Below are 27119 nucleotides of genomic sequence, written 5' to 3'. Positions count from 1 at the left end.
GTCAACAGCCCCGTCAAAATCTTCAGCCACGCATTCGAGCAACTCCACCGCCGCCTCAGTCACACTGAAAGTCATCACCTCATCCTGCCGCTGTCTACATCCACTGCCGCCTGCTTTCATCCTATCGCCAAGTCCGTCGTCGCCGACCGATTGGAACGCCACCGTGCCCTAGTCGCTTCGCCCTCTCTTCCTCAGATCGAAACAGAGCAGACAAAGTGATCGGGTCTAATCTGTTTTTTGTGCAGACCCGAACCGGGTTTAACTCAGATCTGATTTGTTTAGGTCAAACCCAACCTGGTTCAGTTGGATCTGAATTTCAGCTCAGGTCCAACCCACAGTAACAACGGACCCGTTAGTGCCTCATACTTGATCCAAAGGTAGTTCAGACCAACGCAGGTTTTGTTTTCTTTAGATCATAAATTTTCAGAATCACTATTGCGTGCGTGTTGTCCTCAATTTTAATATCAATTGATTGTGTTGTATTCAGTTTGATCAGTGAGCGAGTGATTATGTTGCTAAGTATTTCTGCTGATCTAAATCTTACAAATTGAACTGTATTAAGAAAACGAATCATTACATTCTTTATCTGAATAATTTACAAAGGTCTGAACTTAGTACAATCGTAACTTTTGCTTAAAAGCCATCGAGATATACACTTTATTCTTAAGTTTCCTGCCTGGATCGATCATTGATTTGGCGAAACATTGTTGTCAATGATCTTTGTACCTGCAACACATTGTTTCGCATCATTTTTGGTATCAGAGCGTGGTTCTAGGTTAGGAATTTTATTTTATTTCTAGGTTAGGAAATTTCTATTTTTAGTTGAGTCCTTATTAAAAAAAATCAGTCATCTCATTTAGCTGTTAGTACACACATTCATCTCATTTAGTTGTTAGTGCATAATGCCCACATGCACAGGTCTACTCTATCGATTAGGAGAGTCTAGTGAATCATCTAGTGAGTCCAGAATGTCAAGCAACACCGATCCCGAACTTCATAAAAAACTCGATGAGCTAGCAGGACAATTAGGTGTCGTAGTCCAGGGTTTAACAAATCTCCGGAATGAAACTAACGAAAAGTTTACTAGACTCAAAGAAGTACGTGTTGCAACCCCACCACCGCAAGATCAAGGTCATCAACACATCGTCCCACCGCTGCAAGGTCAAGGTTATGGACAACTCGCCCCTCGACCACCACATCAACCTGTGCCTGATCCGGATGCGTAATACCTGAGGAGCATTAAGGTCAGCGTACCAACCTTTGATGGCAAGCTCTACCCACAAGCTTTTCTGGACTAGCTGAAGAACATGGATCGTTACTTCGAATGGTACGTCCTGACGAAACCCCGAAAAGTCAAGTTCGCCGTGATGAAACTCACCGAACCCGCCTGCCAATATTGGGCCAACCTCGAAACGCTGAGGCATATTAGAGGTGAGTTACCGATTATAACTTGGCGAGAAATGGCCGACGAATTAAAACAGAAATACCTCCTACCATCGTTTTATCATTGATTACTCGACAAGTGGCATCGTCTCACTCAAGGAACAAAATCTGCGAAAGAATATGTTACACAATTCGACGAATTGTTTACTCGATACAGCACCATTGAGCAAGAAACGCCGATGAAGATCTTATCAAAGTTTAGAGCTGGATTGAGAAGCGACCTTCAAGCCGAACTCTTTGCTAGAGGAGTAGACACCTTTGAGAGAGCTTACGCATTAGTTCAAGATTTAGATGAAGCCAAATCCCATCAATCTTATAGGAGTCAGGATTTTAGAACTCATTCCTCCCAGTCTTCCCGTGTCACTACCTCTAATCAACCCCCAAGTCGATCTAACCCTAGTTCTTCCCAGCATAAAGTCGACCCTAAGGAGCTGGAGAGATTTCTCCAAGATCGACCCTCACGTCAAGTGCTACAAATGCCAAGGGTATGGGCATGTTTCTGCGAACTGTTTGACCCGTCACAAGGTTGCTATCATCGATGGCCAATTCGAATATGAACCTAAACTTGATAGCGACAAGTTTGTCCATCAAGTTGACGATGATACTGATGATTTTGAGGATGATGTCAATGATACTATCCTAGGTTGTATTAGACAAATCGAAATCCCTACTGTATCTGTTGTTAGATGTGCCATCTCCCAACCCAAAACTGTTGATGATTGGAGACGTACCACTATCTTTCACACGTTCATAAAGATTGGAGATAAGAAGTGCAAAGCGATCGTGGACAGTGGAAGCTGTATTAATGCGGTCTCCTCAGCTGTGATTGCCAAGCTTGGCCTTAAGGCTGTACCCTATCCCAATCCATACAAGGCGTCATGAATTAATGACACTGTATTTCATGTCCAAGAGAGATGTTTAGTCCCTCTTCAATTTGCCATTTACAAGGACAATGTTTGGTGCGATGTTCTGAAGATGGATGTGGGTCAAGTTATTCTTGGGAGACCATGGCTATATGATAACGACGTTCATATCTTCGGGTGATCCAACATGCTATTGTTCGAGCATGACGGGGAGAAGGTCAAGATCCTTCAGGTTCAACAGAAAGGTAGTGACAAGAAGCCCGATCCAGACAAGCCTTCCCGAGGCGTTAACCTAATTGGAGCCAAAGAGATAGATCGCGAACTGGCTAATGGAGCTCCCATTTTCGCCCTCGCTGCTAGAGAAGCTCCTAAGGATATTGCCGATGTGGTTCCCCCAGAAGTCGTTCCTGTATTGGAAGAATTCTCTGATGTCTTCCCTGAGGACCTCTCGGATCAGTTACCCCCGATACGTGATATTCAACATGCAATTGATCTAGTCCCGGGAGCAACCCTTCCCAATTTACCTTACTATCGGATGAACCCCAATGAGCATGCAGAGTTGAAGAGGCAAGTTGATGATCTGCTGAAGAAAGGCTTTGTGAAAAAAAGCATGAGCCCTTGTGCGGTCCCCGCATTACTGACGCCCATGAAAGATGGCACATGACGTATGTGTGTGGATAGCCGTGCAATCAATAAGATCACGATAAAGTACCGTTTCCGCATTCCCCGGTTAGATGACATGCTTGACTTAATGTCTGGAGCCACCATCTTCTCTAAAATTGATCTTAAGAGTGGCTATCATCAGATTCGTATCCATTCCGGTGACGAATGGAAGACTGCTTTCAAGACAAAAGATGGATTGTACGAATGGATGGTCATGCCCTTTGGTTTGACTAACGCTCCGAGTACTTTTATGAGAGTGATGACACAAGTACTCCGCCCCTTCACGGAAAAATTCTTGGTGGTGTACTTTGACGATATCCTTACTTACAGTAACTCTCGTGAGCAACATGTAGACCATCTACGTCAAGTCTGTGTTGTGTTAAGAAAAGAGCAACTTTATGCTAATCCTAAGAAATGTACTTTTCTTACACACCAAGTCATTTTTCTAGGATTTGTCGTCTTTTCTGAAGAGGTATCCGCTGATCCTAAGAAAGTTAGAGCTATCGAAGAATGACCCGAACCATAGAGCATTAGAGATGTTCGAAGCTTTCACGGACTCGCTACATTTTATCGTCGGTTTATCAAGGGCTTCAGCACCATCATGGCCCCTATTACCGATTGCTTGAAGAAAGGTGAGTTCGAGTGGTCAAAAACTACTACCAAGGTATTTGTAAAAATCAAGCAAAGAATATTGCAAGCACCTGTTATGTGTCTGCCCGATTTTTCTAAGGTCTTTAAAATTACGTGCGATACCTCTGGTATTGGTATAGGTGGAGTTCTATCTCAAGAAGGACATCATGTTGCTTACTTTAGTGAGAAGCTGAATGATACAAGGCAACGCTATTCTACCTATGATAAAGAATTCTATGCGGTGATACAATCTCTTAGTCACTGGCGTCATTACCTGTTACCGAAAGAATTCATTATATATTCTGACCACGAGGCCCTTCGATATATTCACTCCTAAATAAAGCTGAATGCTAGACATGGTCGTTGGGTTGAGTTCCTCTAGGACTACACCTACATGATTAAACATAAAGCGAAAGTAGAGAACAAGGCCGCCGACGCACTCAATCGCCGCATGCACCTTCTCTCAATCATGAGTGCGGAAGTAGTTGGCTTTGAGAAAGACAAAGAGCAGTATGAATCGTGCTCTGATTTTAGCGAAGTTTATACTTTGTTGAATGATGGAGTGACCCGTGAAATTGATGGCTTTCTCCTAAAGGATGGACATCTTTTTCATTTTCGCAAGTTGTGTATTTTCAATACCTCTATGAGAGAATTCTTAATTTGGGAATTACACGCTGGAGGCCTTGCAGGATATTTTGGGAATAACAAGACTGTCGAAGTAGTTGAATATCGTTTCTATTGGCCAAGTATTAAACGTGATGTTATTAGGCTAGTGGGTCGATGTCACACCTGTCAACTAGCTAAGCAGCGTAAGCAGAACACTGGCATGTACACTCCAATCCTTATCCCAAATTGTCTCTGGCAAGATGTCAATATGTGCTTCGTGTTAGGACTCCCGAAAACAATTAGAAAACACGATTATGTCCTTGTTATGGATCGTTCTCCAAAATGACCTACTTCATACTGTGCTCCAAAACTTCCGACGCTTCTCATGTAGCTAAACTGTACTTTAACGAAGTTGTTAAACTACACAGACTACCAAAAACAATTATGTCTGATAGGGATGTTAAATTTACTAGTTATTTTTGGAAAACCCTTTGACACAAAATAGGAACTAAGCTTTAATTCTTAACGGCTTTTCATCCCTAAACCGATGGTCAAACTGAAGTTGTCAACAGGAGCTTAGGTAACCTTTTGCGATCGCTAGTTGGTGAGAATCTTAGAGATTGAGATCAACATCTGCCTACTGCTGAGTTTAATTATAATAACTCTGTAAATAGGTCTACAGGTGTCAGTCCAGCTGAAGTCGTGTATGGTTACAAGCCTAGACAACCTATAGATCTTGTCCCCGTGTCTACACATTATAGAGTATCTGAGTCAGCATCTGCATTTGCATCTCGCATTCATGATTTACATAAAGAAATCAGTATAAAAATCAATGACAGCAATGCTAACTATAAAATACGAGCAGATCTAAGGAGGTTTAAACAATTTAGTGTTGGTGATTATGTGATGGTCCGGATACGTCCGGAACGGTTTCCTCCGGGAACTATTAAAAAGTTGCATGCGCGAAGTGCAGGACCTTTTAAAATTCTTAAAAAAATTAATGATAATGCTTATGTTCTCGACCTTTCTGAAGGGTTTAATATTGGGGTTCAACTTTTAATATTGAGGATTTAGTAGAATACAAAGGCCCACATTTTAACCCTGACAACCCACTGGTTGATGAGCCTACCTTTGAGCCTATTTTTGAGAGCTCCACTTTACCTCCACTTCCCCAGATATCACCCCCATACAATGTTACATTAAACGCTGGGCGTTTCTAGGCGTCGGACTTGGCGCCCAGCGCTTAGTCGCCTAGGCGGGCGCCTAAGCGGTTTCTGGACGTTTTTTTTTTTCTTTCTTCATTTAAGTGGTGGTCGATGAGGTTTTGCTGAAGGTCGGAGGAGATAGTAAATGTGTTCATATTTGAAGGTTAATGGAGTTTGTAGGACGTGTAGGCTACGACACATAAAATCACAATCAAGCCCTACATGGTGCACTGCAATCCACGTAAGCAGACAATGCTCCCTTAAACGCTCGTAAAATTTAGGTGGGCAGTCTAAATACCGCCTAGGCGCTAGGCGCTAGTTAGGCGGCCTAGGTACCGTCTAGGCCTAGGCGTACGCCTAAGCAGACTAGGCGGAGGTTTTTTAAAACAGTGCCCCCATATACAGCACATGACATTGATGATATTATTAATGATGACATTGTCTCTACTAGCGATGATGGTATCCGTAGGTACTTGGTACGTTGGAAATGACGACCTGAGTCTGATGATACTTGGCTCGATAGGAGTGACTTACAGAGACTGGATCCAAATCTTCTTGAGCAGTATAACAATCGTCCTGCTTTACACTCGATTGGGTCGAGTTCTCTCCCACCTGGGGAGAATGATGAGGACATCCAGACGCGTGCACGAGATTTTCGCAGAGTTTATCAGCGCAGGAGGCGCTGTGTTTTAGCATTGTGGTTTTGATTTTTAGTTGTAATAGTAATTTGAATTTTGAATTTTTGAAATTTGAAATTTTGAATTTTAACTTTGATTTGGTAGCTAATTAGTTTTAGTAACTAATTAATTAATTGTGATTGATTATGAGAGATTTGAGTGATTATGAGAGATTAAAGGGATTTAGGAAATCTTCTAATTCTGTATTTTCTCTTCTATGTAAACGCTCTTGTAATCAAAATGAATTATTGAAGATTTGAATAAAAATTATTTACCTGATTTGCTGAATGGTGTGAAACCTCACGGTCAAGGGTGTGAAACCCTAGCCGTCACTGCCGCTGCCTCCTCCTCCAGCAGCCGCCCAAACTCCGTCCAACTCCACCGCCGCCTCATTCACACCGAAAGTCATCGCCTCATCCTGTCACCGTCTACATCCACCGCCACCTGCTTTCATCCCATCGCCAAGTCAGTCATCGCCGACCGATCGGAACGCCACCGTGCCCCAGTCGCTTCACCCTCTCTTCCTCAGATCGAAATAGAGCAGACAAAGTGATCAGGTATGATCTGTTTTTTGTGCAGACTCAAACCGGGTTTAACTCGGATCTGATTTGTTTTGGTCAGACCCAACCTGGTTCAGTTGGATTTGAATTTCAGCTCAGGTCCAACCCACAGTAACAATGGACCCGTTAGTGCCTCATACTTGATTCAAAGCCAGTTCAGACCAACGCAGGTTTTGTTTTCTTTCGACCAAATATTTTCAGAGTCACTATTGCGTGCGTGTTATCCTCAATTTTAATATCAATTGATTGTGTTGTATTCAGTTTGATCAGTGAGCGAGTGATTATGTTGCTAAGTATTTCTGCTGATCTAAATATTACAAATTGAACTGTATTAAAAGAACGAATCATTACATTCTTTATCTGAATAATTTTCAAAGGTCTGAACTTAGTACAATCGTAACTTTTGCTTAAAAGCTATCGAGAGCTACACTTTATTCTTGAGTTTCCTGCCTGGATCGATCGCTAATTTGGCGAAACATTGTTGTCGATGATCTTTGTACCTGCATCACATTGTTTCGCATCACGTTTGGCATCTTTTCTCCTTCCTCACATGGTTTATATTCTTTTCATCTATCTTAAAAGTCTAACGATTAGACAGAGGCTCTCTGGACATTGGACAATTGTTCACTACATTCTCTGTAGTGATTTGCTCAACGCACTTTTGAACCATTGTTCACCGCATCGTCTGTATCACCAGTTTGTGTCACATGTTTACAAAAAGAGGGGAGCAGATTAAGGTTCCCTTCCATCTCTTTCCTAGAAAACTCCCCATCTAAGATTACCATTCACTAGGGTTACCACTCACTCAAAAAAATAGCAAAGTGAATTCTTAAAGAGAAACCTGTGAAAAGGAATAGCATCGAGAAGAAAAGAAAAGTTCATCGAAGAAGACTACCCCACCCCCACCCCCTTCTTCTTTCACACAAACCAACCAAAGATCAAAAGATGTACAAGAAGATGATAAAAAGATTGCAAAATAATATTTAGTATTAGAGGAAAATCTGAAATTACACCGTCCCTCCCTCTCATTCAAACACACACTCAGATCAAACCATTATCGAAAAATGAGATTAATATTGCAGAGGTAAATTCACATGATGGTAAATTCTAGGACTTTGAAGTTAGAGCTATAATAATAATAGATCCACTTTCTCTTTTCTCTCTTATACACACAAAGATCACAATAATTGTGATAAGATGGAAAAAAGACTGCATTACAAAATTTCCATGATGGTAAATATTTTAGAATTTCTTATACACACTCTCTCACATACACACAAAGAACAGAGAGTTATAGAAAGATCGAAAAAAGATTGAATCGCTAAATTAAAATCTCTCACATACACACAAAGAACAGAGAGTTATAGAAAGATCGAAAAAAGATTGAATCGCTAAATTAAAAAGATTGTTTTTTTCAAACTTTGTAAACAGTTATAGAAAGATCGAAAAAAGATTGAATCGCTAAATTAAAAAGATTGTTTTTTTCAAACTTTGTAAACATTGTAAAACAGTTGAATATACATCCTATTATCAAGTTTCTGTGAAAAATCATAAGTTACTTACAACCAACAAAAAATTTTGTAACCAACAAAAAATTTTGTAACCAGGAAATAACTTTAAACTAATATGGGGCTAGGTAGCTTCTTCAAAGTTAAACAAGGATGGAAAGGCTTAGTTATCGGTAAATAAACATGTCATCATTATACTGGCAAGCCCTAAATATGATAACTATCAACACAATATGCACTCTCTAAAGCTCTAACCAGCCATACCAGCAGCCATTGATGATGAATCCAGCTTCGCCTTCTTCTCAAGAACTGAGGAGAGTGCACTGTCTATTTCAGCAAAAACATCTTCCCTAGGAGCATTCCCATTGACCTGAAAGTGAAAAAAGATATAAATGTAAGGTCGAACAACATTCATCAGCCATAAAGTAATGTTTGAAACAATTTATTTTAGGTTATAAAAAATGTAAAATATTTATTTTAGGTTAAAAAATATAAAATATTCAGCCATAAAGTAATGTTTGAATTATGGAGAGGTTGCACACTTCAAAGAGAAGAAAACCCTTGTCAAAATCCAAATATGAGAATTTTAGGTTACAAAAAAAATTATTTCTATGCAAAGCAAAGCAATTTATTTTAGGTTACAAAAAAAATGTAAAATATTCAGCCTTAAAGTAATGTTTGAACTATGAAGAGGTTGCACACTGCAAAGAGAAGAAAACCCTTGTTCAAATCCAAATATGGGAATTTTAGGCATTACTTTTAATTCAATTGAGCTAAGCTATGATTGTTTGAGTTATTTGAATATTATACTTCTATCTTTACTTTCTATTTACATAAAGGTATATATAACCAATATATTTCAAACTTGGATTGAATACAACTGATACTGCATTTATCTATCTCTCTTCAAACTTCTTCAAACTTCTTCAAACTTTATCCCAGTCTTTTTCCTACTATAACCCTTTCTTCTCCTCTACTACAAATTTCTTGCTTTGTTTATACTCTATCCCAGTCTTTTTCCTACTATAACCCTTTCTTCTCCTCTACTACAAATTTCTTGCTTTGTTTATACTTTAAATTGGTGCTCTAGCAATTAGATTTAGTACTACAAATTTCTTGCTTTGTTTATACTTTAAATTGGTGCTCTAGCAATTAGATTTAGCATATAGGGTCAATTTGAATTTTGTGTGAAAATCGAATAGTAATTGCCTAATTGATCATTAGTTGGGTCAGTATAATATAACAATTCAGGTGCTATACCGGTTGAGGACAATCAGTGTGAAATTGGTTCTCCAGCATGGTCAAGAATCAGGTTCTCCACGACTTGGTAGAATCATTAAACAGCCAGTCTAAATTATGTGAAATATAAGGGTTTTAACAAAATGAACTTTATTTCAGTGGATGAATAGTAGAATTAAAAAGTATTTGGTATTCAGATAACATAAAAACAATTGGTTTGGTTTATTTCAGATGCATGTGGTACCTTTTGCCATGCTAATATAAAGAGAGGCCCAAATCCTCTAATAGCTAAAAGGAAAAAACACATGAAAGCACTCAATGCTCACACAGAACTGGAAGCCACATTGGCCCCACAAGGACCATAGAGCAAAGGAGGAAACACTAACAACTACTGGCTCTATGTACTATAATTTGAAATGGCATAGGCATTATTGCAGTAAGTGACACGGATGTTGATATCACAGTTAAAGCCAACATATTCACCCAACATATCTAAGAAATCCTGAACTAAAAATGAAGTCTGACCTGATGTGGTAATGTGCAAATGGAAGGAACGCTGAAATGGCCAGTTATGAGGCTATTGGTCTGGAAATAGGAACAACTTAAGAAGAGGGGGAAAAGAAGAGTGAAGATGCAGGGAAAGCAAGAAAACTAGTCCTCATCCATGCCATACTCGAATCATTTTCATTGATTGATTTATTCATATATTGTGGTCTTTAAGTAGGCTTTACAATAAAGGATTAAGATATTGGTCTGTAAATAGGAAACTGCAACTTAAGAAGATGAAGAAGAAAAGAAGAGTGAAGATGCAGAGGAAAACAAGAAAACCTGGCCTCAGCTTTGACATACTCACTTAAACCATTTTCATTTAATGATTTATTTCATATATTGTGGTTTTTAAGTAGGCTTGTTTACAATAAGCGATAAAGACAGGATACAACAACTGACTCGAACCAAACTAATTAGAGCATATATTAACATATGATTTTTAACTAGTCCGGTTCTGTGTAGTAGGTTGTATGATATGCAATAAGTACTCCCCCAAAGCCTCTCCCTTTCTGCAGTGAATTCCGTCTTTCTTCATTAGTAAAAGTTTAATAAAACTCCAAGATCCAAAAGGATGGAACATAAAGTAAAAGAAAATTGTTTCTAGCTCAGTTTCTAGTACAGGGCAATAAATAGTCTAGATATGCCAACAATCAACAACAAAGCATAAAACAGTGGATCATGGTAAGTCAACAAAAGCTAATGAAAGTAACTAGAAATGATTCTTCTGTCATCTTCTGGATGAAGTTTATAGATGATTCTTCCAAACCACACTTTTGCAGTTTCTTCTCTTAAGATAAATTCGTTTCTTGCTTACCAAAAAGAACCAAGCTGCTAAGCACTCGCAAAAACTGATGAAGCATTTTCAAAACTAACCAAAGACCCAGGGCCACTCCTTCAGGTTCGGATAAAGTGTTAGGTTTTTGTTTCAACTGTTCTGTATATTGGAATTGTAATTGTACAGATCAAGTTTAATCTGATTATTAGTTTTCCAGTACTGTGCTTTACATGACTTAAGGAAAACCAGATAATTGAACTTATTACTTGATGCTCACTTTTTAAATGGACACACATTCCTAGAAGAGATGGTAGAACTACTTGGTATTATCCGAAGAAATTTCCTTTTTCCGAGTGTTTTATTTTTATTTTTTTTAATTCTTTATAGTTAGGAAAACATGGAACAGGTAACAAGAAAAATTCATTCCCTCATTTATCCCTCTAAAACATATAGGTACTAACCACAGCACTTGAGATCCCAGAAACTGTTTATTTGAAGTAAATTGATCCAACTGGATTTCAGTTAGAAATAATTATAAAATTACCAGTTTGACGCACCTTGTAGATGACATCTTTATATACAGAAAGCACATCATCCACATTATTATGATGAGTCTGCAATCGCAACTTGACCTACATAAGTCCAGAGTAAAGGTTCACAAATTACTATTATCTCCAAGAAATACCATGACTATATATCTGAAAGAAAAGGTAACATATGAAAATAATAACAATCATAAAATTTATGATAAAGAGCTCCATGTATATGTATATTGACAGGTTAATAGAAAAACCTTCTCCTCTGTATCATCAAAGCGCTGGGTCAATCTTGCAGCAATTTCTTCATTTTCAGGTGGAGAATACTTCAAATGGTATATCTTTCCTGTAACAGGATCAAGTCTTCTACCGACCACTCTCTCAACAAGAATGTCTTCAGAGACCTGAAGAGAGTCCATATATGTATCAATCATAAGTTGAATTGGAGAACTAAGCATTTTCGTGAGAGAAAATGCTTACATCCAAGAGAATGAAAAGATCAGGTCGGATGCCAAGATCCTCTAAGGCTTTTGCCTGAGATAAGCTCCTTGGATACCCATCCAAAAGCCATCCATTTTCTTGAGCATCTGATTGCATCAGTCGCTCCCTAACCATCTAAAAGAATGCTCTATCTAAGTGAAACAACAGCCATAAAAGTACTGAGGAAAATAGTAATATTCTTATACCATGACAACAATTTCATCAGGAACCAACTTGCCCTTCTCCATGTATTCCTTGGCACGCTTCCCATTTTCAGTCCCAGCTGCTACTTCTGCCCTTAATAGATCTCCAGCAGCAATATGCACCAAGCCATACTGCATTTGAGAACTGTTTGATTCAATGTTCATTTTCAAATCAAGCAAGCAATTCATGAATATGGATTATATGAGATGCATATGAGTTATAAGATATCAGTATGTGAAAACTTAACAGCAATAATTAATCTTTTGTCAAACTTCTAGCTATTTCCACCTATGACAAGAGCTATCTCCTACTTTAATCACTGAATAGCGTATCCCTTAGAATTGTAAAATCTACAGCACATGAGACAGGATCGAAGTTGAAATGCACCTACACCTAACTTAGAAAATTCAATTCGAGAGGGAAGTCGAGGAAAGTACAAATTTGCTTGATGCATAGTTGCATAAAATAAAAGGCAAACCCTCAAGGCATAAAAAAAGAGTATGAAAAGATTCTAAATGGGAGAAACTATGTGAACCAAATATTGGTGTGCATTAATACAATCATTGAACCACAACCACCTAAAAGCAATTTACAGCGCAGGCAGCTAAGACAATTGAAAATATTTTGTAAACTTATGGTGAAAGTACGCCCTCAAATATCCGGGCCATAGTTATTAGTTATTGATGTAGCTATCATTTACAAGGTTTGAAGATCAAAGAAAACTGGATAACTCCACCCAATTTCATTTAACACATGCTCGGACAGTTGCCATATAACCTATATCCTTGCCCCCAAGATTAAAATATCATAAAGACAGGAAAATTTTAAATCAAACTGTCATTTAGCATTTTCGCGAATTTTCTCATTTAGCCAGATAATTTTCCATAAACAGAAAATCATAATTTGCTAATCCTTTTTTTTTTTACTCCACCATGAAAACTCAAAGAAAGAACGTATTTATGCTATTAGAAAGAACTTTGAAAAAGGAGAAGGAACAAGACGTTACGTTTATTTATGTGCAGGCTAATTACAAGCACCGTGAAAAAAAATTGCATTCACATAGTTATACACAAATAATGCATCCAGACGAGAAACAAATACACTAAACTATCAAAGGTTTTATCCACCTTCTCCTTGATGAGCTCACATTGTGTTCCCTTCCCAGATGCAGGAGCCCCTGATATCATGATCTTCAAAGGCTCTGTCTTCATAGCCGCAGCAATCTGAATAACACGATAAACAACAAAGAATTAAGGCATCACTTATAAAGAATATTCACAATAAGAAGATTAGAATACGAAACTACTCGTCACTAAGCTTCCAATGCATTAACAAAAATAAAACCAACCCATGTCACAAAATTACAACTTTAAGAAAACCCACAAATCAATTTCGAGAATTAAAGCCGAAAAATGGGGTTAGGGGCGCTAACAACAGCTGATCGAGCTACAGGCAAAACCCTCCTTTGAGATCCGGTGGACAAGCGACGATGGCGATGAGGATCATCAAGATGAATGGAATCGATCTGAACAATCGAGGAAGAAGATTGGGGAGCAAAGAATTGCTTGTTGATGTTGGAATGAGGAGGATAATGAACTTGGGTCTTTACTGGGGGAAATGAGGAGGAGAGAGAAAGAGCAGTTCCCATTAGCAGAGCCATCACTCTTTCTCCCTCTCTCTCTCCCCTCTTCGAGATTCTTCGAGAGTTCAAAAGTTAGCCCTGCGGATTCTTCGAGAGCTGCACAGTATGAGAGAGAGGAGAGGGAGAGAGATTCAGCCCCCAACGTGAACCTCGCGAGAGAACAGAAGAGGGGGCCGCCAACGTGAACCTCACAATGCTTTGGAGTGTAGCTCTTAAAAATGGAATTGCCACTTAAAGGGCCTGTTTGGATTCGTAGGGGGTGAAGGGAAGTTAAGGGAAACTGAGTGAATGGAAGGGAAAGGAAGGGAAGGGAAGGGAATTCCTTTCCCCTTGGTTACACTCCAATTTAGAGGGTAACAATTTTTATACTATTAGGGGGTGAACCAAGGTGAATGGAGGTGAATTAACTTCACCTCCTATACTATTAGGGGGTGAACCAAGGTGAATGGAGGTGAATTAACTTCACCTCCTAAGTGTTCCCAAACAAGGTGAATGGAGGTGAATGGTTCCCCTAACTTCCCTTCACCCTCATTCCCCTCAATCCAAACAAGCCCTAAATGGCTGTGGTCAAACGTCATTTGTATAGTGGATACCGGTGATGTGTCTTTAATTAGCGTAGGAGTGGAAACGACCAAATATTTAAGAAATTGGTTGGTATTTATTTACTTAAGTATTTAGTCATATTAATTCGATAGTTCATTTAACAATATGAGGCTTTTCATATTTGATTCATAAATAAATAGAATTTAACAACATATATGTTTTATTCGTTTATATATCATAGTTTAGACCTATAAATTTTAGTTATTATATTTTCTATGCATCCCAAAAGTTTTACACATATAACCTCATATAAATAGTTTTTTATTTGTGAAAACTACATTTATTACTAGGTTGCACATTCATTAGTTGTATCATCTTTGGCTCGATTATAAAACTAGGATAGGATGACGAATATTTACGGGGCGGCCCAGTAGGTCACATGGCAAAGTCGTGTCGCTCCCTCGTGGTCCGATTTTCTTGGTCCGATTTCCGTGTGCATCCCAAAAGTGAGATTAAAAAAGGATAAGAAATATTTATTAAAATTTATCGAATAGCTACCGAATATGAACCAAATAATTCACAAAATACGTTTGAATCTCGTGTGCACCAAAGGCGAGATTAAAAAAAGGACAACTAATAGTTATTAAATATTTATCAAATAGCTAGCGAATATGAACCAAATAATTCACAAAATACTACGTAAAAACTGTTAACGAATAGTTATCAAATATTCGAATGTTAATATTATCAAATTCGATTATTCATTTCCTATTTATTTCAAATATGAATTCGAATAGTTGCATATTAATCGAATACAAAGACCGTGGTATATTGATTCGAATTTAGTTCATTTCTACCCTTACTTTTGAAAGCAACTTGGAATGAGTATCGGAGGTGCTAGGCAATTTGAAAGTGAATTAAAAATGTGTAAGTTATTTTTTTCAAATAATTTTTATATCCATGTCAACATCCAAGTGAAAAACGGTAGTTTGTTTGAAAAAAGAATACAATGTGAAGATTATGTGGCAAAATAGGATTAATTATATCATTAAAATTATTTACTGTTGTACGCCACGGAAGCCTTAAATAGCCAAAACAATAGCACACACAAGAACAAAATAGACCACAATGCACACAAGCCAACCAATCACAGCAAGAACACAAGATGTACGTGGTTCGGCAATGTGCCTACGTCCACGGGGCAAGGAGGGGAGAGTTTCACTAATAGAAATCAAGGGGAATACAAATTAGGGTTACAAATCTTACCCAAAACCCTCAAACAAGGTCACTTGATCTCTCCAATGGACTCCAACAAAAGAAGCCCTAGAAAATTCCCTATGGCAGCTCAAAATCTCCCTTGCTTAAACCCTAGAACAGATTTGGGGTTTATATACAAGTTACAAAGAAAACGGGTCTGGAAAACCAACTTAAACCCAAAACCCGATAGTCGGTCGACCGAAGCACCACTGCCGGTCGACCGCAAAATATCCCGAGGTCCAGTCTGCTCTCTGGACAATTCGCGGTCGACCGCAGCGCCTCGCCCGGTCGACCGCCCAAAGTCCAGTGGCACACTAAGAGTTGTGTGCACATATCGGTCGATCGCAGCTCCACTTCCGGTCGACCGCCCAACTTCCAGAGGCATACCTCTGATTTTTCACCAACTCTACAAATCTCCACCTCGGCGAACGTTTATCCCAAAACTGAGCCGACACCAAAACACCCCCAATTGACTTCAACCGACTGCATCTGCAAGACTGTCTACGTATCCTCTTGCCCAAGGAATCAAGCCGAACGTAGTTCATCCAAATGGCCGCCAACGGCCTCAACAACGAAGAATGTTCAATAAATTCAAACAGTGACCAAACTTCACACCTGGTACAACTTTGGTCAACATATCAGCAGGGTTATCCTTAGTGTGGACCTTCTCCAACGTGACATCACCATCATCTAATACGTCACGTACAAAGTGAAATCTGACATCAATGTGCTTCGTGCGTGCATGGTAGACTTGGTTCTTCGCCAAATAGATAGCTGACATACTATCACAATGTACCTGAATCGTCTCCTGTGCAATCTCCAAATCATCCAACAAGCCATGTAGCCACAAAGCCTCCTTCACTGCTTCAGTCACCGCCATATATTCCGCCTCCGTAGTAGAAAGCGCCACTGTAGACTGAAGAGTGCATCGCCAACACACCGGTGCACTTGCCAATGTAAACACATAACCTGTAGTGGACCGACGCTTGTCGAGATCTCCAGCATAGTCTGAATCCACGTAGCCAATACAATCCTGCCCTGTCTCATCATTCTTCACAAATATCAACCCAACGTCCACGGTACCCTTAATATACCGTAGAATCCACTTCACGGCCTCCCAATGCCCCTTCCCGGGGTTGTGCATGTACCTAGATACCATGCTCACGGCCTGTGACAAATCTGGCCTCGTACACACCATAGCATACATCAAGCTACCCACTGCACTGGCGTATAGAACTTTGGACATGTAGTCCCTATCCTCCACTGAAACTGGTGACATCAAAGCTGAAAGCTTAAAGTGGGGAGCTAATGGAGTACTCACCACCTTGGTATTACCCTCAAAACTGAATTTCTTCAGCATTTTCTGCAAGTAACTCCTCTGTGTAAGCTTCAATCTCCCCTTCACCCTGTCTCTCTCAATCTCCATACCCAGTATCTTCTTAGCTTCTCCCAGGTCCTTCATCTCAAATTCTGATGACAGCTCCTTTTTCAATTTCCCAATAGCTGAAGTGTTCCTGGAAGCTATGAGCATATCATCAACATATAATAACAAATAAATGTGCTCACAATCCTGTAGCTTGCGCATATAAACACACGGGTCATAAGGGCTCCTAGTGTACCCTTGGCCAATCATAAAGCTATCAAATCTCTTGTACCACTGTCGAGGTGATTGCTTCAGTCCATAAAGAGATTTCCTCAATTTGCACACCAAATTTTCCCTTCCTGCAGCTTTAAACCCCATAGGTTGTGTCATATAGATCTCCTCGTCTAAGTCTCCATGTAGAAAGGCCGTCTTCACGTCCATTTGGACCAAATCTAAGTCCAGCTGTGCCACCAATGCCAATAGTATCTGAATCGACGAATGCTTCACAACGGGTGAAAACACCTCGTTGTAATCAACACCTTCAAGCTGTGCATATCCCTTGGCAACCAATCTGGCCTTATACCGAATGTCCCCAATTGAAGATCCCTCCTTCTTAGCATACACCCACTTGCAACCAATAGCTTTCTTACCCTTAGGTAGCTGTGCAAGTTCCCAAGTGTCGTTCTTCTGAAGAGATTGCATCTCCTCCTCCATAGCATTCCTCCACCTAATGGAATCAGGGCTGGACTCTGCCTCCCTGAATGTGGCAGGAATCAAATCATCAACGACCTCCACCGATAAAGCATATGCCACCATGACATCATCATATCTAGCTGGCTGACGAATCTCTCTCCTCGGTCTATCTGCTGCAATGGACCCCTGAGCATGACCCTGCTCCTGAGCCTCACCATCCACTGTATCCCCCAAATGCCCGACTGTCATCTCAACTCCTCCATGTGTCACCTCTGTAGGAGTCTCAATGGGAACAGTGCCAACTGGAGTGGGTGGAGTCACATCATCCTCCACCTGCTGTGATATCCCACCTGTCTGATCTTCCTCCACCTGCTGAGGAACTCGAGGCTTCATCATGTACGCCTCATCGAATGTGACATCTCTGCTAATGATCATCTTCTTGTCTTGTGGATCCCATAATTTGTAACCTTTTACGCCTTCTCTAAATCCCACAAAGATAGCCTTCCTCGCTCTCGGATTCAACTTCCCATCACTAACATGGAAATAAGCTGGACCCCCAAATATCCGAAGAGTCTCATAATCACTAGCCACAGAACCAGACCAACGCTCCAATGGAGTCTTCCCGTCTATCGCAGCGCACGGCAACCTGTTCACAAGATGGCTCGCATAAACCAACGCCTCGGCCCAAAAAGATCTAGGCAATCCACTCTGCGTCATCATACATCGCACCTTCTCCAGCAAGGTACGGTTCAATCTCTCAGCCACCCCGTTCTGTTGCGGTGTCTCTCGAACTGTGAAGTGTCTTCTAATGCCGTGATCCCGGCAAAACTGCAGAAACGGATCACTCTTGTACTCTCCACCATTGTCTGAACGAAGAGTCTTCACCTTTCTACCTGTCTGCAGCTCTACTTTCTTCTTCCACTCCACAAATATATCCAGGACCTCATGTTTATGCTTCATGGTATATACCCAATTCCTCCTGGAATAATCATCAATAAAAGTGATAAAATAATTTGCCCCACCAAGCGATGTGTGCTTAGAAGGGCCCCAAACATCTGTGTGAATGTAGTCCAATATACATTGGGTGTTGTGAATTGCGGTGCCAAACTTCACTTTAGTCTTCTTCCCAAGTATGCAATGCTCACACAGCTCCATCTTGCAGATCTTTGCACCTTTAAATAGTCCCTGTTTTGCCAATGACTGAAGGGACTTTTCACCTGTGTGTCCAAGCCTCATGTGCCATAGTGTGGTAGTGTCCTCCTCTGTGGTAATAGAAGCAGCCAGACCCCCTGTAACTGTCTTGCCCTTCAAGTAGTATAGGTTGTTTTCCCTGACACCTCACATCACCACCATAGAACCCTTCATGACCTTCAAACTAGCATCTTCTAAGATCACTCTATAACCGGATGCCTCCAAAGTCCCAAGAGAAATGAGGTTCTTCATCAACTGTGGCACGAACCTCACATCTTTCAATTCCCTAGTCACCCCGTCATGCATTCTGATTCTGACTGAGCCAATCCCACTAATAGGACAAACGTGATCGTTCCCCATGAGCACCACGTCTCCTCTCTTCAACTCCTCAAAGTTGGTAAACCAATCCCTCTTAGGGAAAATATGAAATGTAGCTCCCGAATCAAGCATCCACTCCATAGAGTCGGCATAACAAACTGACGGCAGTGCGGGACAAGAATAACCGGAAGAATCCGAATCTGAAATATCGCCAACAACCTTAGCAACATTCACCTCTGAAGCTTGTACAGCTTTCCCCCTTTGCTTCCCGGCTCTATCCTTCAACTTTGGGCACTCATTCTTTCAATGTCCCTCTTCTTTGCAAAAGGCACATTGATTTCTACCAACACTTTTATGGCCACCCCTATTCTTCGATTTTGAGCGGTTGAACTTTTGACGGTTTGGAGCACGGCCACGAACTGCAAGTGCATCACCCGATGCCTTCTCGGAGGGCTCACAATCATTCTTCCTCAGCTCATAATTCACCAATGCCGAGGTCACCTCCTTGTAGCTAACTGTAGTTCGCCCATTTATCATAGTGAGAACAAAGGTGCTAAACTCATCGTCTGGCAATGAACACAACGATAACATCGCCTTGTCTTCATCCTCCACCATGATATCAACATTGGCCATATCCGAAATTAGCTTTGTGAAGTTGTTAACATGCTCTCGAATGGAAACTCCTCTCTTCATCTTGAATTGGTAGAACCTTTTCTTCAAGTGAAGCCGATTCTCAATGCTCTTTGTCAAATATTTTTCATTGAGCGTTTCCCACAATCTCTTTGCCGAAGTCTCGTTCATCACATCATAAATGAGATCCGGTGTTAGGCATGACCGAATAACCCCACAAGCCCTACTGTGCATTTTCTTCCAAACCCTATCATCAATCTCCTCGGGTTTCTCTTGAAACTCAAGGGTCTCCTCTAAGTTTTGTGCATCTAAGGCGTCCATTACTTGACACCTCCATAAACCGAAGTTGATCTTGCCGTCAAACTTTGGGACATCAATTTTAGTGTTATTGATGCTCAAATTTTGGATCGCCTTTGTCAATGCCGATCCCGATGGACTAGTAGCACTTGAGCTAGCCCTGCTTGTATCACCCATATTGTAGATCTACTCTTCAAATAAGAATCCAACAGTGAATCCTTCGAACAAAACTCCCAAATCCAACCCGGAGCTCTGATACCACTTGTTGTACGCCACGGAAGCCTTAAATAGCCAAAACAATAGCACACACAAGAACAAAATAGACCATAATGCACACAAGCCAACCAATCACAGCAAGAACACAAGATGTACGTGGTTCGGCAATGTGCCTACGTCCACGGGGCAAGGAGGGGGGAGTTTCACTAATAGAAATCAAGGGTCCACGGGGCAAGGAGGGGGGAGTTTCACTAATAGAAATCAAGGGGAATACAAATTAGGGTTACAAATCTTACCCAAAACCCTCAAACAAGGTCACTTGATCTCTCCAATGGATTCCAACAAAAGAAGCCCTAGAAAATTCCCTATGGCAGCTCAAAATCTCCCTTGCTTAAACCCTAGAATAGATTTGGGGTTTATATACAAGTTACAAAGAAAACGGGTCTGGAAAACCAACTTAAACCCAAAACCCGATAGTCGGTCAACCGCAGCACCACTGCCGGTCGACCGCAAAATATCCCGAGGTCCAGTCTGCTCTCTGGACAATTCGCGGTCGACCGCAGCGCCTCGCCCGGTCGACCGCCCAAAGTCCAGTGGCACACTAAGAGTTGTGTGCACATATCGGTCGACCGCAGCTCCACTTCCGGTCGACCGCCCAACTTCCAGAGGCATACCTCTGATTTTTCACCAACTCTACATTTACTACATTTGTCACCTTCATGTGACTTCACCATTTTTTTAGGGGAAGTCAAAACTGCATTAAATTCTATCAATTTTCTTGTATTTTACTTTCCTAATCACTTGCATGCAAACAAACACCTAAATTGTCAAAAAAAGTCACTTTATCCTATCAAAAGCTCGCATGTGTCTATCTATTCTACCAGAAGATGATATGTTGATACTTGATCATATCTTCATCTAAGAATCCTCACAAAATTTCTCCTTTCTATTCAAGCCTCTCATATCAAGAAAACCGTAACATGTCCTTCTATCTTATCAGAAAATGACATGTGAAGCTTATATTCATCTAAGAATTCTCATTAAATTATAACAATTGTAATTAAAAAATCTAACAATTATATTCATAATTTATCCTTTGGTAGTATAGATGTATCACGTCATTATGCTTACATTGTGAAGTCAATGTTTGAAATTAAGAGATAATCAAGATAAGTGTTGAAAGAGGAAGTTAGTAACAAAACAAAAACTTTTATGAAGTGAAACTAGTGTCAGACTCATAATTGAGATTATTAGTTTGTGTTTGTCTATAACCAAATGTTTCATTTTGGAGAAGAAGAATAAAATCATAGCTTCTCTAAATGTAATACACCGAGCTACTAGCGAACAAAGAAATTAATACTAGCCAAATTGCTCTTCTCACTAGCCAATCAATATAGAGTTTCACTTAATATCCCACAAAAAGAATATTAAGAGATAACCAAGATAATTGTTGAAAGAGTAAGAATAGAATTCATGTAGCCAACCACAAAGATTAGGATAAGGGCTTTGTTGTGGTTACTTGTATCTTAATATCCCAGAAAAATTTAGTTCAAATCAGGGTTGAGGATATAAGGGCAGGGGAGGACATGCCTCCCCTCCCCCGCTCCCCCATTTTCAAGTTGTCTAGCCTAGATATTCAGTCTTGACAAAGCCCATGAGATGACGTCTGCTCTTAAGAAAAAGAGTTTAAAGTTTAACTGTCCAACCAAAGTAATCAATCTAAATTCATTAACCATATTCACCCAAAAAATCGATCGCAGACCCCCTCCCTCTCGGCTTCATGTTCTTTTTCTTTTTTTAGACTTCTCTCTATTAAAACTGTAATTTAGATTCAACTAAAATCAATCAATATAAAAGAATTCTCTTGAACTCCTATATGGACTCTGATTTCTAGTTTTAATCTCAGTCGTTCGTTAATTCTCTTGAACTCCTATATAGACTCTGATCAGCATATATCTTTCCTATGCTATCAAGGTCTATTAAAAGAATTGAGGAAGAGAAAAAATACAACAAGAAGAGAGGGGCAATTGCATAAAAAGAGAGATCTTATTCTAGGGTTCGTGGGAGAGTTTTATTTGAGAATTCAACCCTGAGAGTCTCATTCAACTTCTTCTCGTCACACTCTTCATCAAAGGATTATTTTAGTAAGGAGAAGTACCTTTTGCATTTGACTTTAACATCGCTTTTTAACAGATCTTCATCGTCTTTGGTTTGAAAGGCGGTTTGTTAAAAGGGTTGTGAGATATTTTTTTGTTGTGTTTTGAGTTGTTTTTGGTTGATTCTATGTTTCGAATTTGTACGTTTGATGGCGTACTCAAACTGGAGTAATTGAGTGTTGGTATACTCAAGCCAGGTCAATTGAGGGTGTGGCTAGCTAGAGCTAGGTTTCTTCTGGTTATTGTGAAGATTTAGATTAGACGACTGGTTTTAGTTAGATTCTAGGGTGTGGTCTTTGAAGCCTACAGTATCGGGTTGTGATTCTAGTAAACTCTGATCATAGTCAGGAAGACCCTACATGAGAAGGAAGAGTGGACATGAGATTTTAATCTGAACCACTATAAAAACTCTTGTGTGTTCTTGTGTTAATTTTCTTTTAGTTTTTTATTTATTATATTTCCGTTGCTTATTCTAAGTTAGTCAAAAAATTGTAGCAATCCTATTCACCCTCCCTTCTATTTGCATCCTAGTTCCTACAAGAGGTATCAAAGCCTCATTACCATATTTAGGTATCACAATCTAGAGTAGAGATGTCAAGCCTTACCACTGTTTTTACTATTGCTTCAGCCTTTACTGAAGGACATGCCATCAACCGTCCCCCACTCCCCACTTTTTGACGACCAATTACACTTTTTAGAAAGCACACATGGGAATTTCTTTATTGTCTACTAACTTTTATATTTGGCAGTGTGTCGAATACGGGTATCATAATCCTATTGAGGAGATAGGAGTAGTTGTTACTAAAATTTCTATGGATAAATGTACTTCTCAAGACAAAAAGATTTTTTTTTCTGATAATTCAAAAGCTATGAATGCATCATATTGCTCTCTTACTGCTAAAAAATTTAATTGTGTCTCTAATTGTATTACTGCGCAGGAAATTTGGAGGACTCTAGAAGTTACTCATGAGGGAGCTTCACAGTTAAAGGAGGCAAAACTTACAATGCTAGTGAGTAAATATGACAACTTCAAGATAAACGCCTCGAAGAGCATATATGATATGTTCACTCGATTCACTGATATTATGAACAAGTCTAAAACTTTAGGGAAAAAGTCAACAACACGAACATGCCAAAAAATACTTCGTTCTCTATCTCATGATTGGGAACCAAAGATAACGGATATTGACGAACTATAGAATTTTTCCAATATATCTCTTGATAATGTTGTAAGTAATCTTCTCACATATAAAGTCAGATTAAAAGGGAGAAGATGCCTTGGAAGAAGATTCAAAGAAGAAGTCATTAGCCTTAGAGCAAAGAAGGTGAAATCTCGATCAAAGAAGAAGATGGATTTAAACTCGAATTCAGAAGATGAAGATGGCCAGTCTGTGCTATTGCAAAAGGATTCAAGTCTTTTCTTAAGTCAAAGAAATGACAGAAATATCTTTAGAAAAGACAAAATCAATTTACTAAATAGACAAATAATAATTCCTCAAGTGATTCTGAAACTGAACCTATCTGTTATCGTCGTAGGAAACAAGGTCACTATAAAAATCGATGCCCTTTGAATAGAAAGGAAAAGAAGAAAGAGGGCAAAAGTCTCAAAGTTACAATCTTAATATGACAGATGAGGATAACTCTAGACATGAGTTGAGTGAAAATGACAAACAAGCAAACAAGTGTGATGTGGGGACAGGTGCATTATTTTTAGATTCAGGCTAGAGTAATTCAAGTGATTCTGATGGTGAGTATTCAGATGAAGAGGTATATCCTTCTTATGATGAGTTTTATTCTAAATATAAAGAGATGTTAATTTGTTTGTAAAAAATATATAACTCAAATATATGAAAAAACTAAAAAGATGAATACAAACTTGAAAAAAAAAGATAAATTTTTGTCAAAGAAAGTTAAATTTTCCTCTTCAAATTTGAATTCAGTTGATTCAACTCTTTTGAGTGTACACAATGTTTGAGCTACAAAGTCAAATTTCTTATTTATCAAAGTAACTTGATAATATTCAATGTGAAAAAGAAAAATTAGTTGCTAAAATAGATGAGTTATTTTGTGATTTGTCATTTAAACAAATTAAGTTTGAAACTCAATGCATAACAATTATTTCTAAAAATAAACAACTAAAGTCCAAAATTAGTGATTTGGAAAAGGCCGTGAAGAAATTTTCTTTGTGTTCAAAAGGTCTTAACATGGTCCTATCTAATAAATAACTTGCAAAAGATAAAACTGGACTTGGTTATTCATATTTAGTAAAACATAAAAGTTTCAACCTTCTTTTTCAAAGGGTAATAATTTTAGTTGTTTAATCTTATTCCCAATGAAACTTATCATTCTATATGCTCATTATGTTGAAGAACTGGATATGTTTTGATGAGTTGTTGTATGATATACATGATTAAAACAGTTAAATAAATTTAGATACCAAAAGGCCTTATTGCTAACCAACGTACACCTATACGGATATCTAGGTCATAATTATTTGTATTTATGTAGACATGTAGGTCGACCGGGTGACTTTGTGTAGACTTGCAAGTCGACCACAGATTGAGGTGACACACCGTGACTGCTTAAAGATTCAGATTATTAAATCTAATCTTTGGTCTGTTTTATGAGGGGATACAAGTTTGATATATTTTTACATATTATCTTCTCATACAGGCAAGTCTCCTAATTTTGTATATATGTATAGCTTTTCATCATAAAAAAGGGGACCATCGATGGTTGTGGTGACACCATCAATGGTTCATTATTGACGGGAAGTTTTTTAAAGGGACAGTTTATTTTTTTATTTTTTACTTCCTTTTTATCTCTCCTCTCCAAAAATCTTTGAATCTTTCAATCTTATGGTGTTTTTGTTGCTTTTTTTATTGCTGCTATCATCATCATCATCATCAATTTCATCTTTTTAAATCAAATCAAATCAAAATGGTAACTTTCTAAACTCTAGATCTTCAATTTTGATTTTTCTTATGGCTTTTACATGTTTTTTATAGTATATCTTGTGTGGATGGATGTTGAATAATTATTAGAGTAGTTTAGATCATTGATTGTTGAGTTATGCATTAGTTTTAGATGTTTTGGGGCAAAACCTGTCGATCTCAATTCATAGATCATCGGTGGTTGGAGAACACTATTGATGGTGTATGGACCATTAATGGTTGTCAATCATCCATCGATGATACATAGACTGGAACTGCTATTATTTTATCCTATTTCACATTTTATTCAATTTTCTTTGGTTGTGAACTATCTTATGTATATTCTCAATATTAATACATGTTTATTTAACTTTGTAGAGAATGTCATCTTGCAAAAAAACTCGATCTTCACAAGTACCAAAATATGTATATCGTATATGAGAGAGGTTTAAATGAGAGACATTGCAGGAGCATAGGAATGTGCTAGGACTTTTGGATGTAGCTAGTTTAGGTCCTATGAAGGACAAAGGAGGGAATAAATCCAATATGTCTTGGGTTCGGGAGTTCTACATGGGGTACAACTAGCTCTATGGATCTTCAGAGGCTAAGATTGTAGTGAGAGGACGTGAGATTACAATTACTTTTGATTACATCCGTATAATTCTTCGTCTACCACCACCATAGCAGGGAAGACACAATGTGTTTATATTTTCTGAGAACATCACTATCAGTTCTGAGGATTACAACCACATGGCTGAGTTCCTCATAGATAAATCTTTTTCTGGTGTATTCAACTAAGGTTATGTGAAACTTGAGTATATACTATTCAATCTCTTTCTCAAGTTTGATCTTTATCATAGTACTTCTTACACTACTTTATCAGTTTGAGATGTCACCCTTTTATATTGGATTGCTAGGGGTCAATCATTTGATCCTAACCAGGTTATTTTGTGTAGATGTCATTTGTTGCTTTGAGTGTTAGGGAGATGGTTGAGAAGAAAAAGAAGCAGAACACACAACTAGTCTATCCCTTCATGATCACTTGCATCTGCAAAGATTAGAGGATTCTTATTTCACCTTCTGAGCTGCTTTATGTGATAAGATGGCCAGGAAGAGCTTAGGGGCAAGAGATAAGGGAGAATCCTTAGTTGGTTAACATTCGGGGTCCCAACCGGCAAGTGATGACGTTCTTAGCTCTTTAAGAGGTGGTGCTTCTGAGTGGACTTTGGATACTTTAGGGGAGAAACTGGAGTTACTGACTATGAGAGTGGAATCCATGATAGTTGATATAACTACTTGGCATCAATATTATAATGCTTCTTTTCAGTTTTTGATGAATACTGCTCGTAGGATTGATCCATCACTTCCCACATCACCGGTCTACGGAGATTTTGTGCCCGAGGTAGCCTATGAATATAGCCATGAAGAGTTTGAGAGAGACGACGATTGATGATGATTGTTTTAGCTTTTTTATTTTCTTGGTTCGGGTCTATTTTTCTTCTTTCTTTATTTTAAACTTAATTTTCTTTATATTCTTATTATTTTGGACCTGTATATTCAAATAATGTGTGAGCTACACAGACATGCACTAACTTTTATTTGTTTTCACTACTTATATGTTTAGTTGGTACTTCTATACATGCTCACATGACATATTATATGTATATATTTTCTTTTTTTGATTTTCATTTGATTTTTCTTGATTTTTGGTTATTTTTATATATTGAAAACAAAATAAACATTTCTTTTCCTTAATTTTTTCATTTTTTAAAAATTAAAAAAAAAACTGAACATGCCTATGTATATGCTCTTACAAAAAATATTCAGATATGGTTATTTGTTAGTATATAGGCATGACTTAATCATATTGGTTCACATATTTTTCACATCTATATATATTATATGTATATGCATATTTGATTAATAAACAAGGTGTTTTACG

At 38.7% G+C, this 27119-nt stretch overlaps 1 protein-coding gene across 9 annotated transcripts in view; it reads right to left on the bottom strand.

Annotated features, from left to right (window-relative positions):
• LOC109825736 (adenylate kinase, chloroplastic-like) overlaps positions 1-13781 on the bottom strand; it is a 30983-nt gene extending 17202 nt beyond the window's left edge. The window contains exons 1-8 of one of the 9 annotated variants that reach the window (XM_020392618.1): positions 13371-13779; positions 13066-13161; positions 11941-12069; positions 11735-11869; positions 11512-11658; positions 11276-11350; positions 8420-8525; positions 6962-7147 (exon numbers count right to left, since the gene is read on the bottom strand). In XM_020392618.1, the coding sequence (XP_020248207.1) occupies positions 7110-7147; positions 8420-8525; positions 11276-11350; positions 11512-11658; positions 11735-11869; positions 11941-12069; positions 13066-13161; positions 13371-13598 (954 nt within the window). In that variant the 5' untranslated portion in view covers positions 13599-13779 and the 3' untranslated portion in view covers positions 6962-7109. The other 8 variants (XM_020392624.1, XM_020392617.1, XM_020392616.1 and 5 more) reach the window with 8 other exon arrangements.

The sequence above is a fragment of the Asparagus officinalis genome, chromosome 10 (assembly GCF_001876935.1).
Source record: "Asparagus officinalis chromosome 10, Aspof.V1, whole genome shotgun sequence".
In the NCBI taxonomy this organism is placed as follows: Eukaryota; Viridiplantae; Streptophyta; class Magnoliopsida; order Asparagales; family Asparagaceae; genus Asparagus; species Asparagus officinalis.
This window is presented reverse-complemented; position numbering and strand designations above follow the sequence as displayed.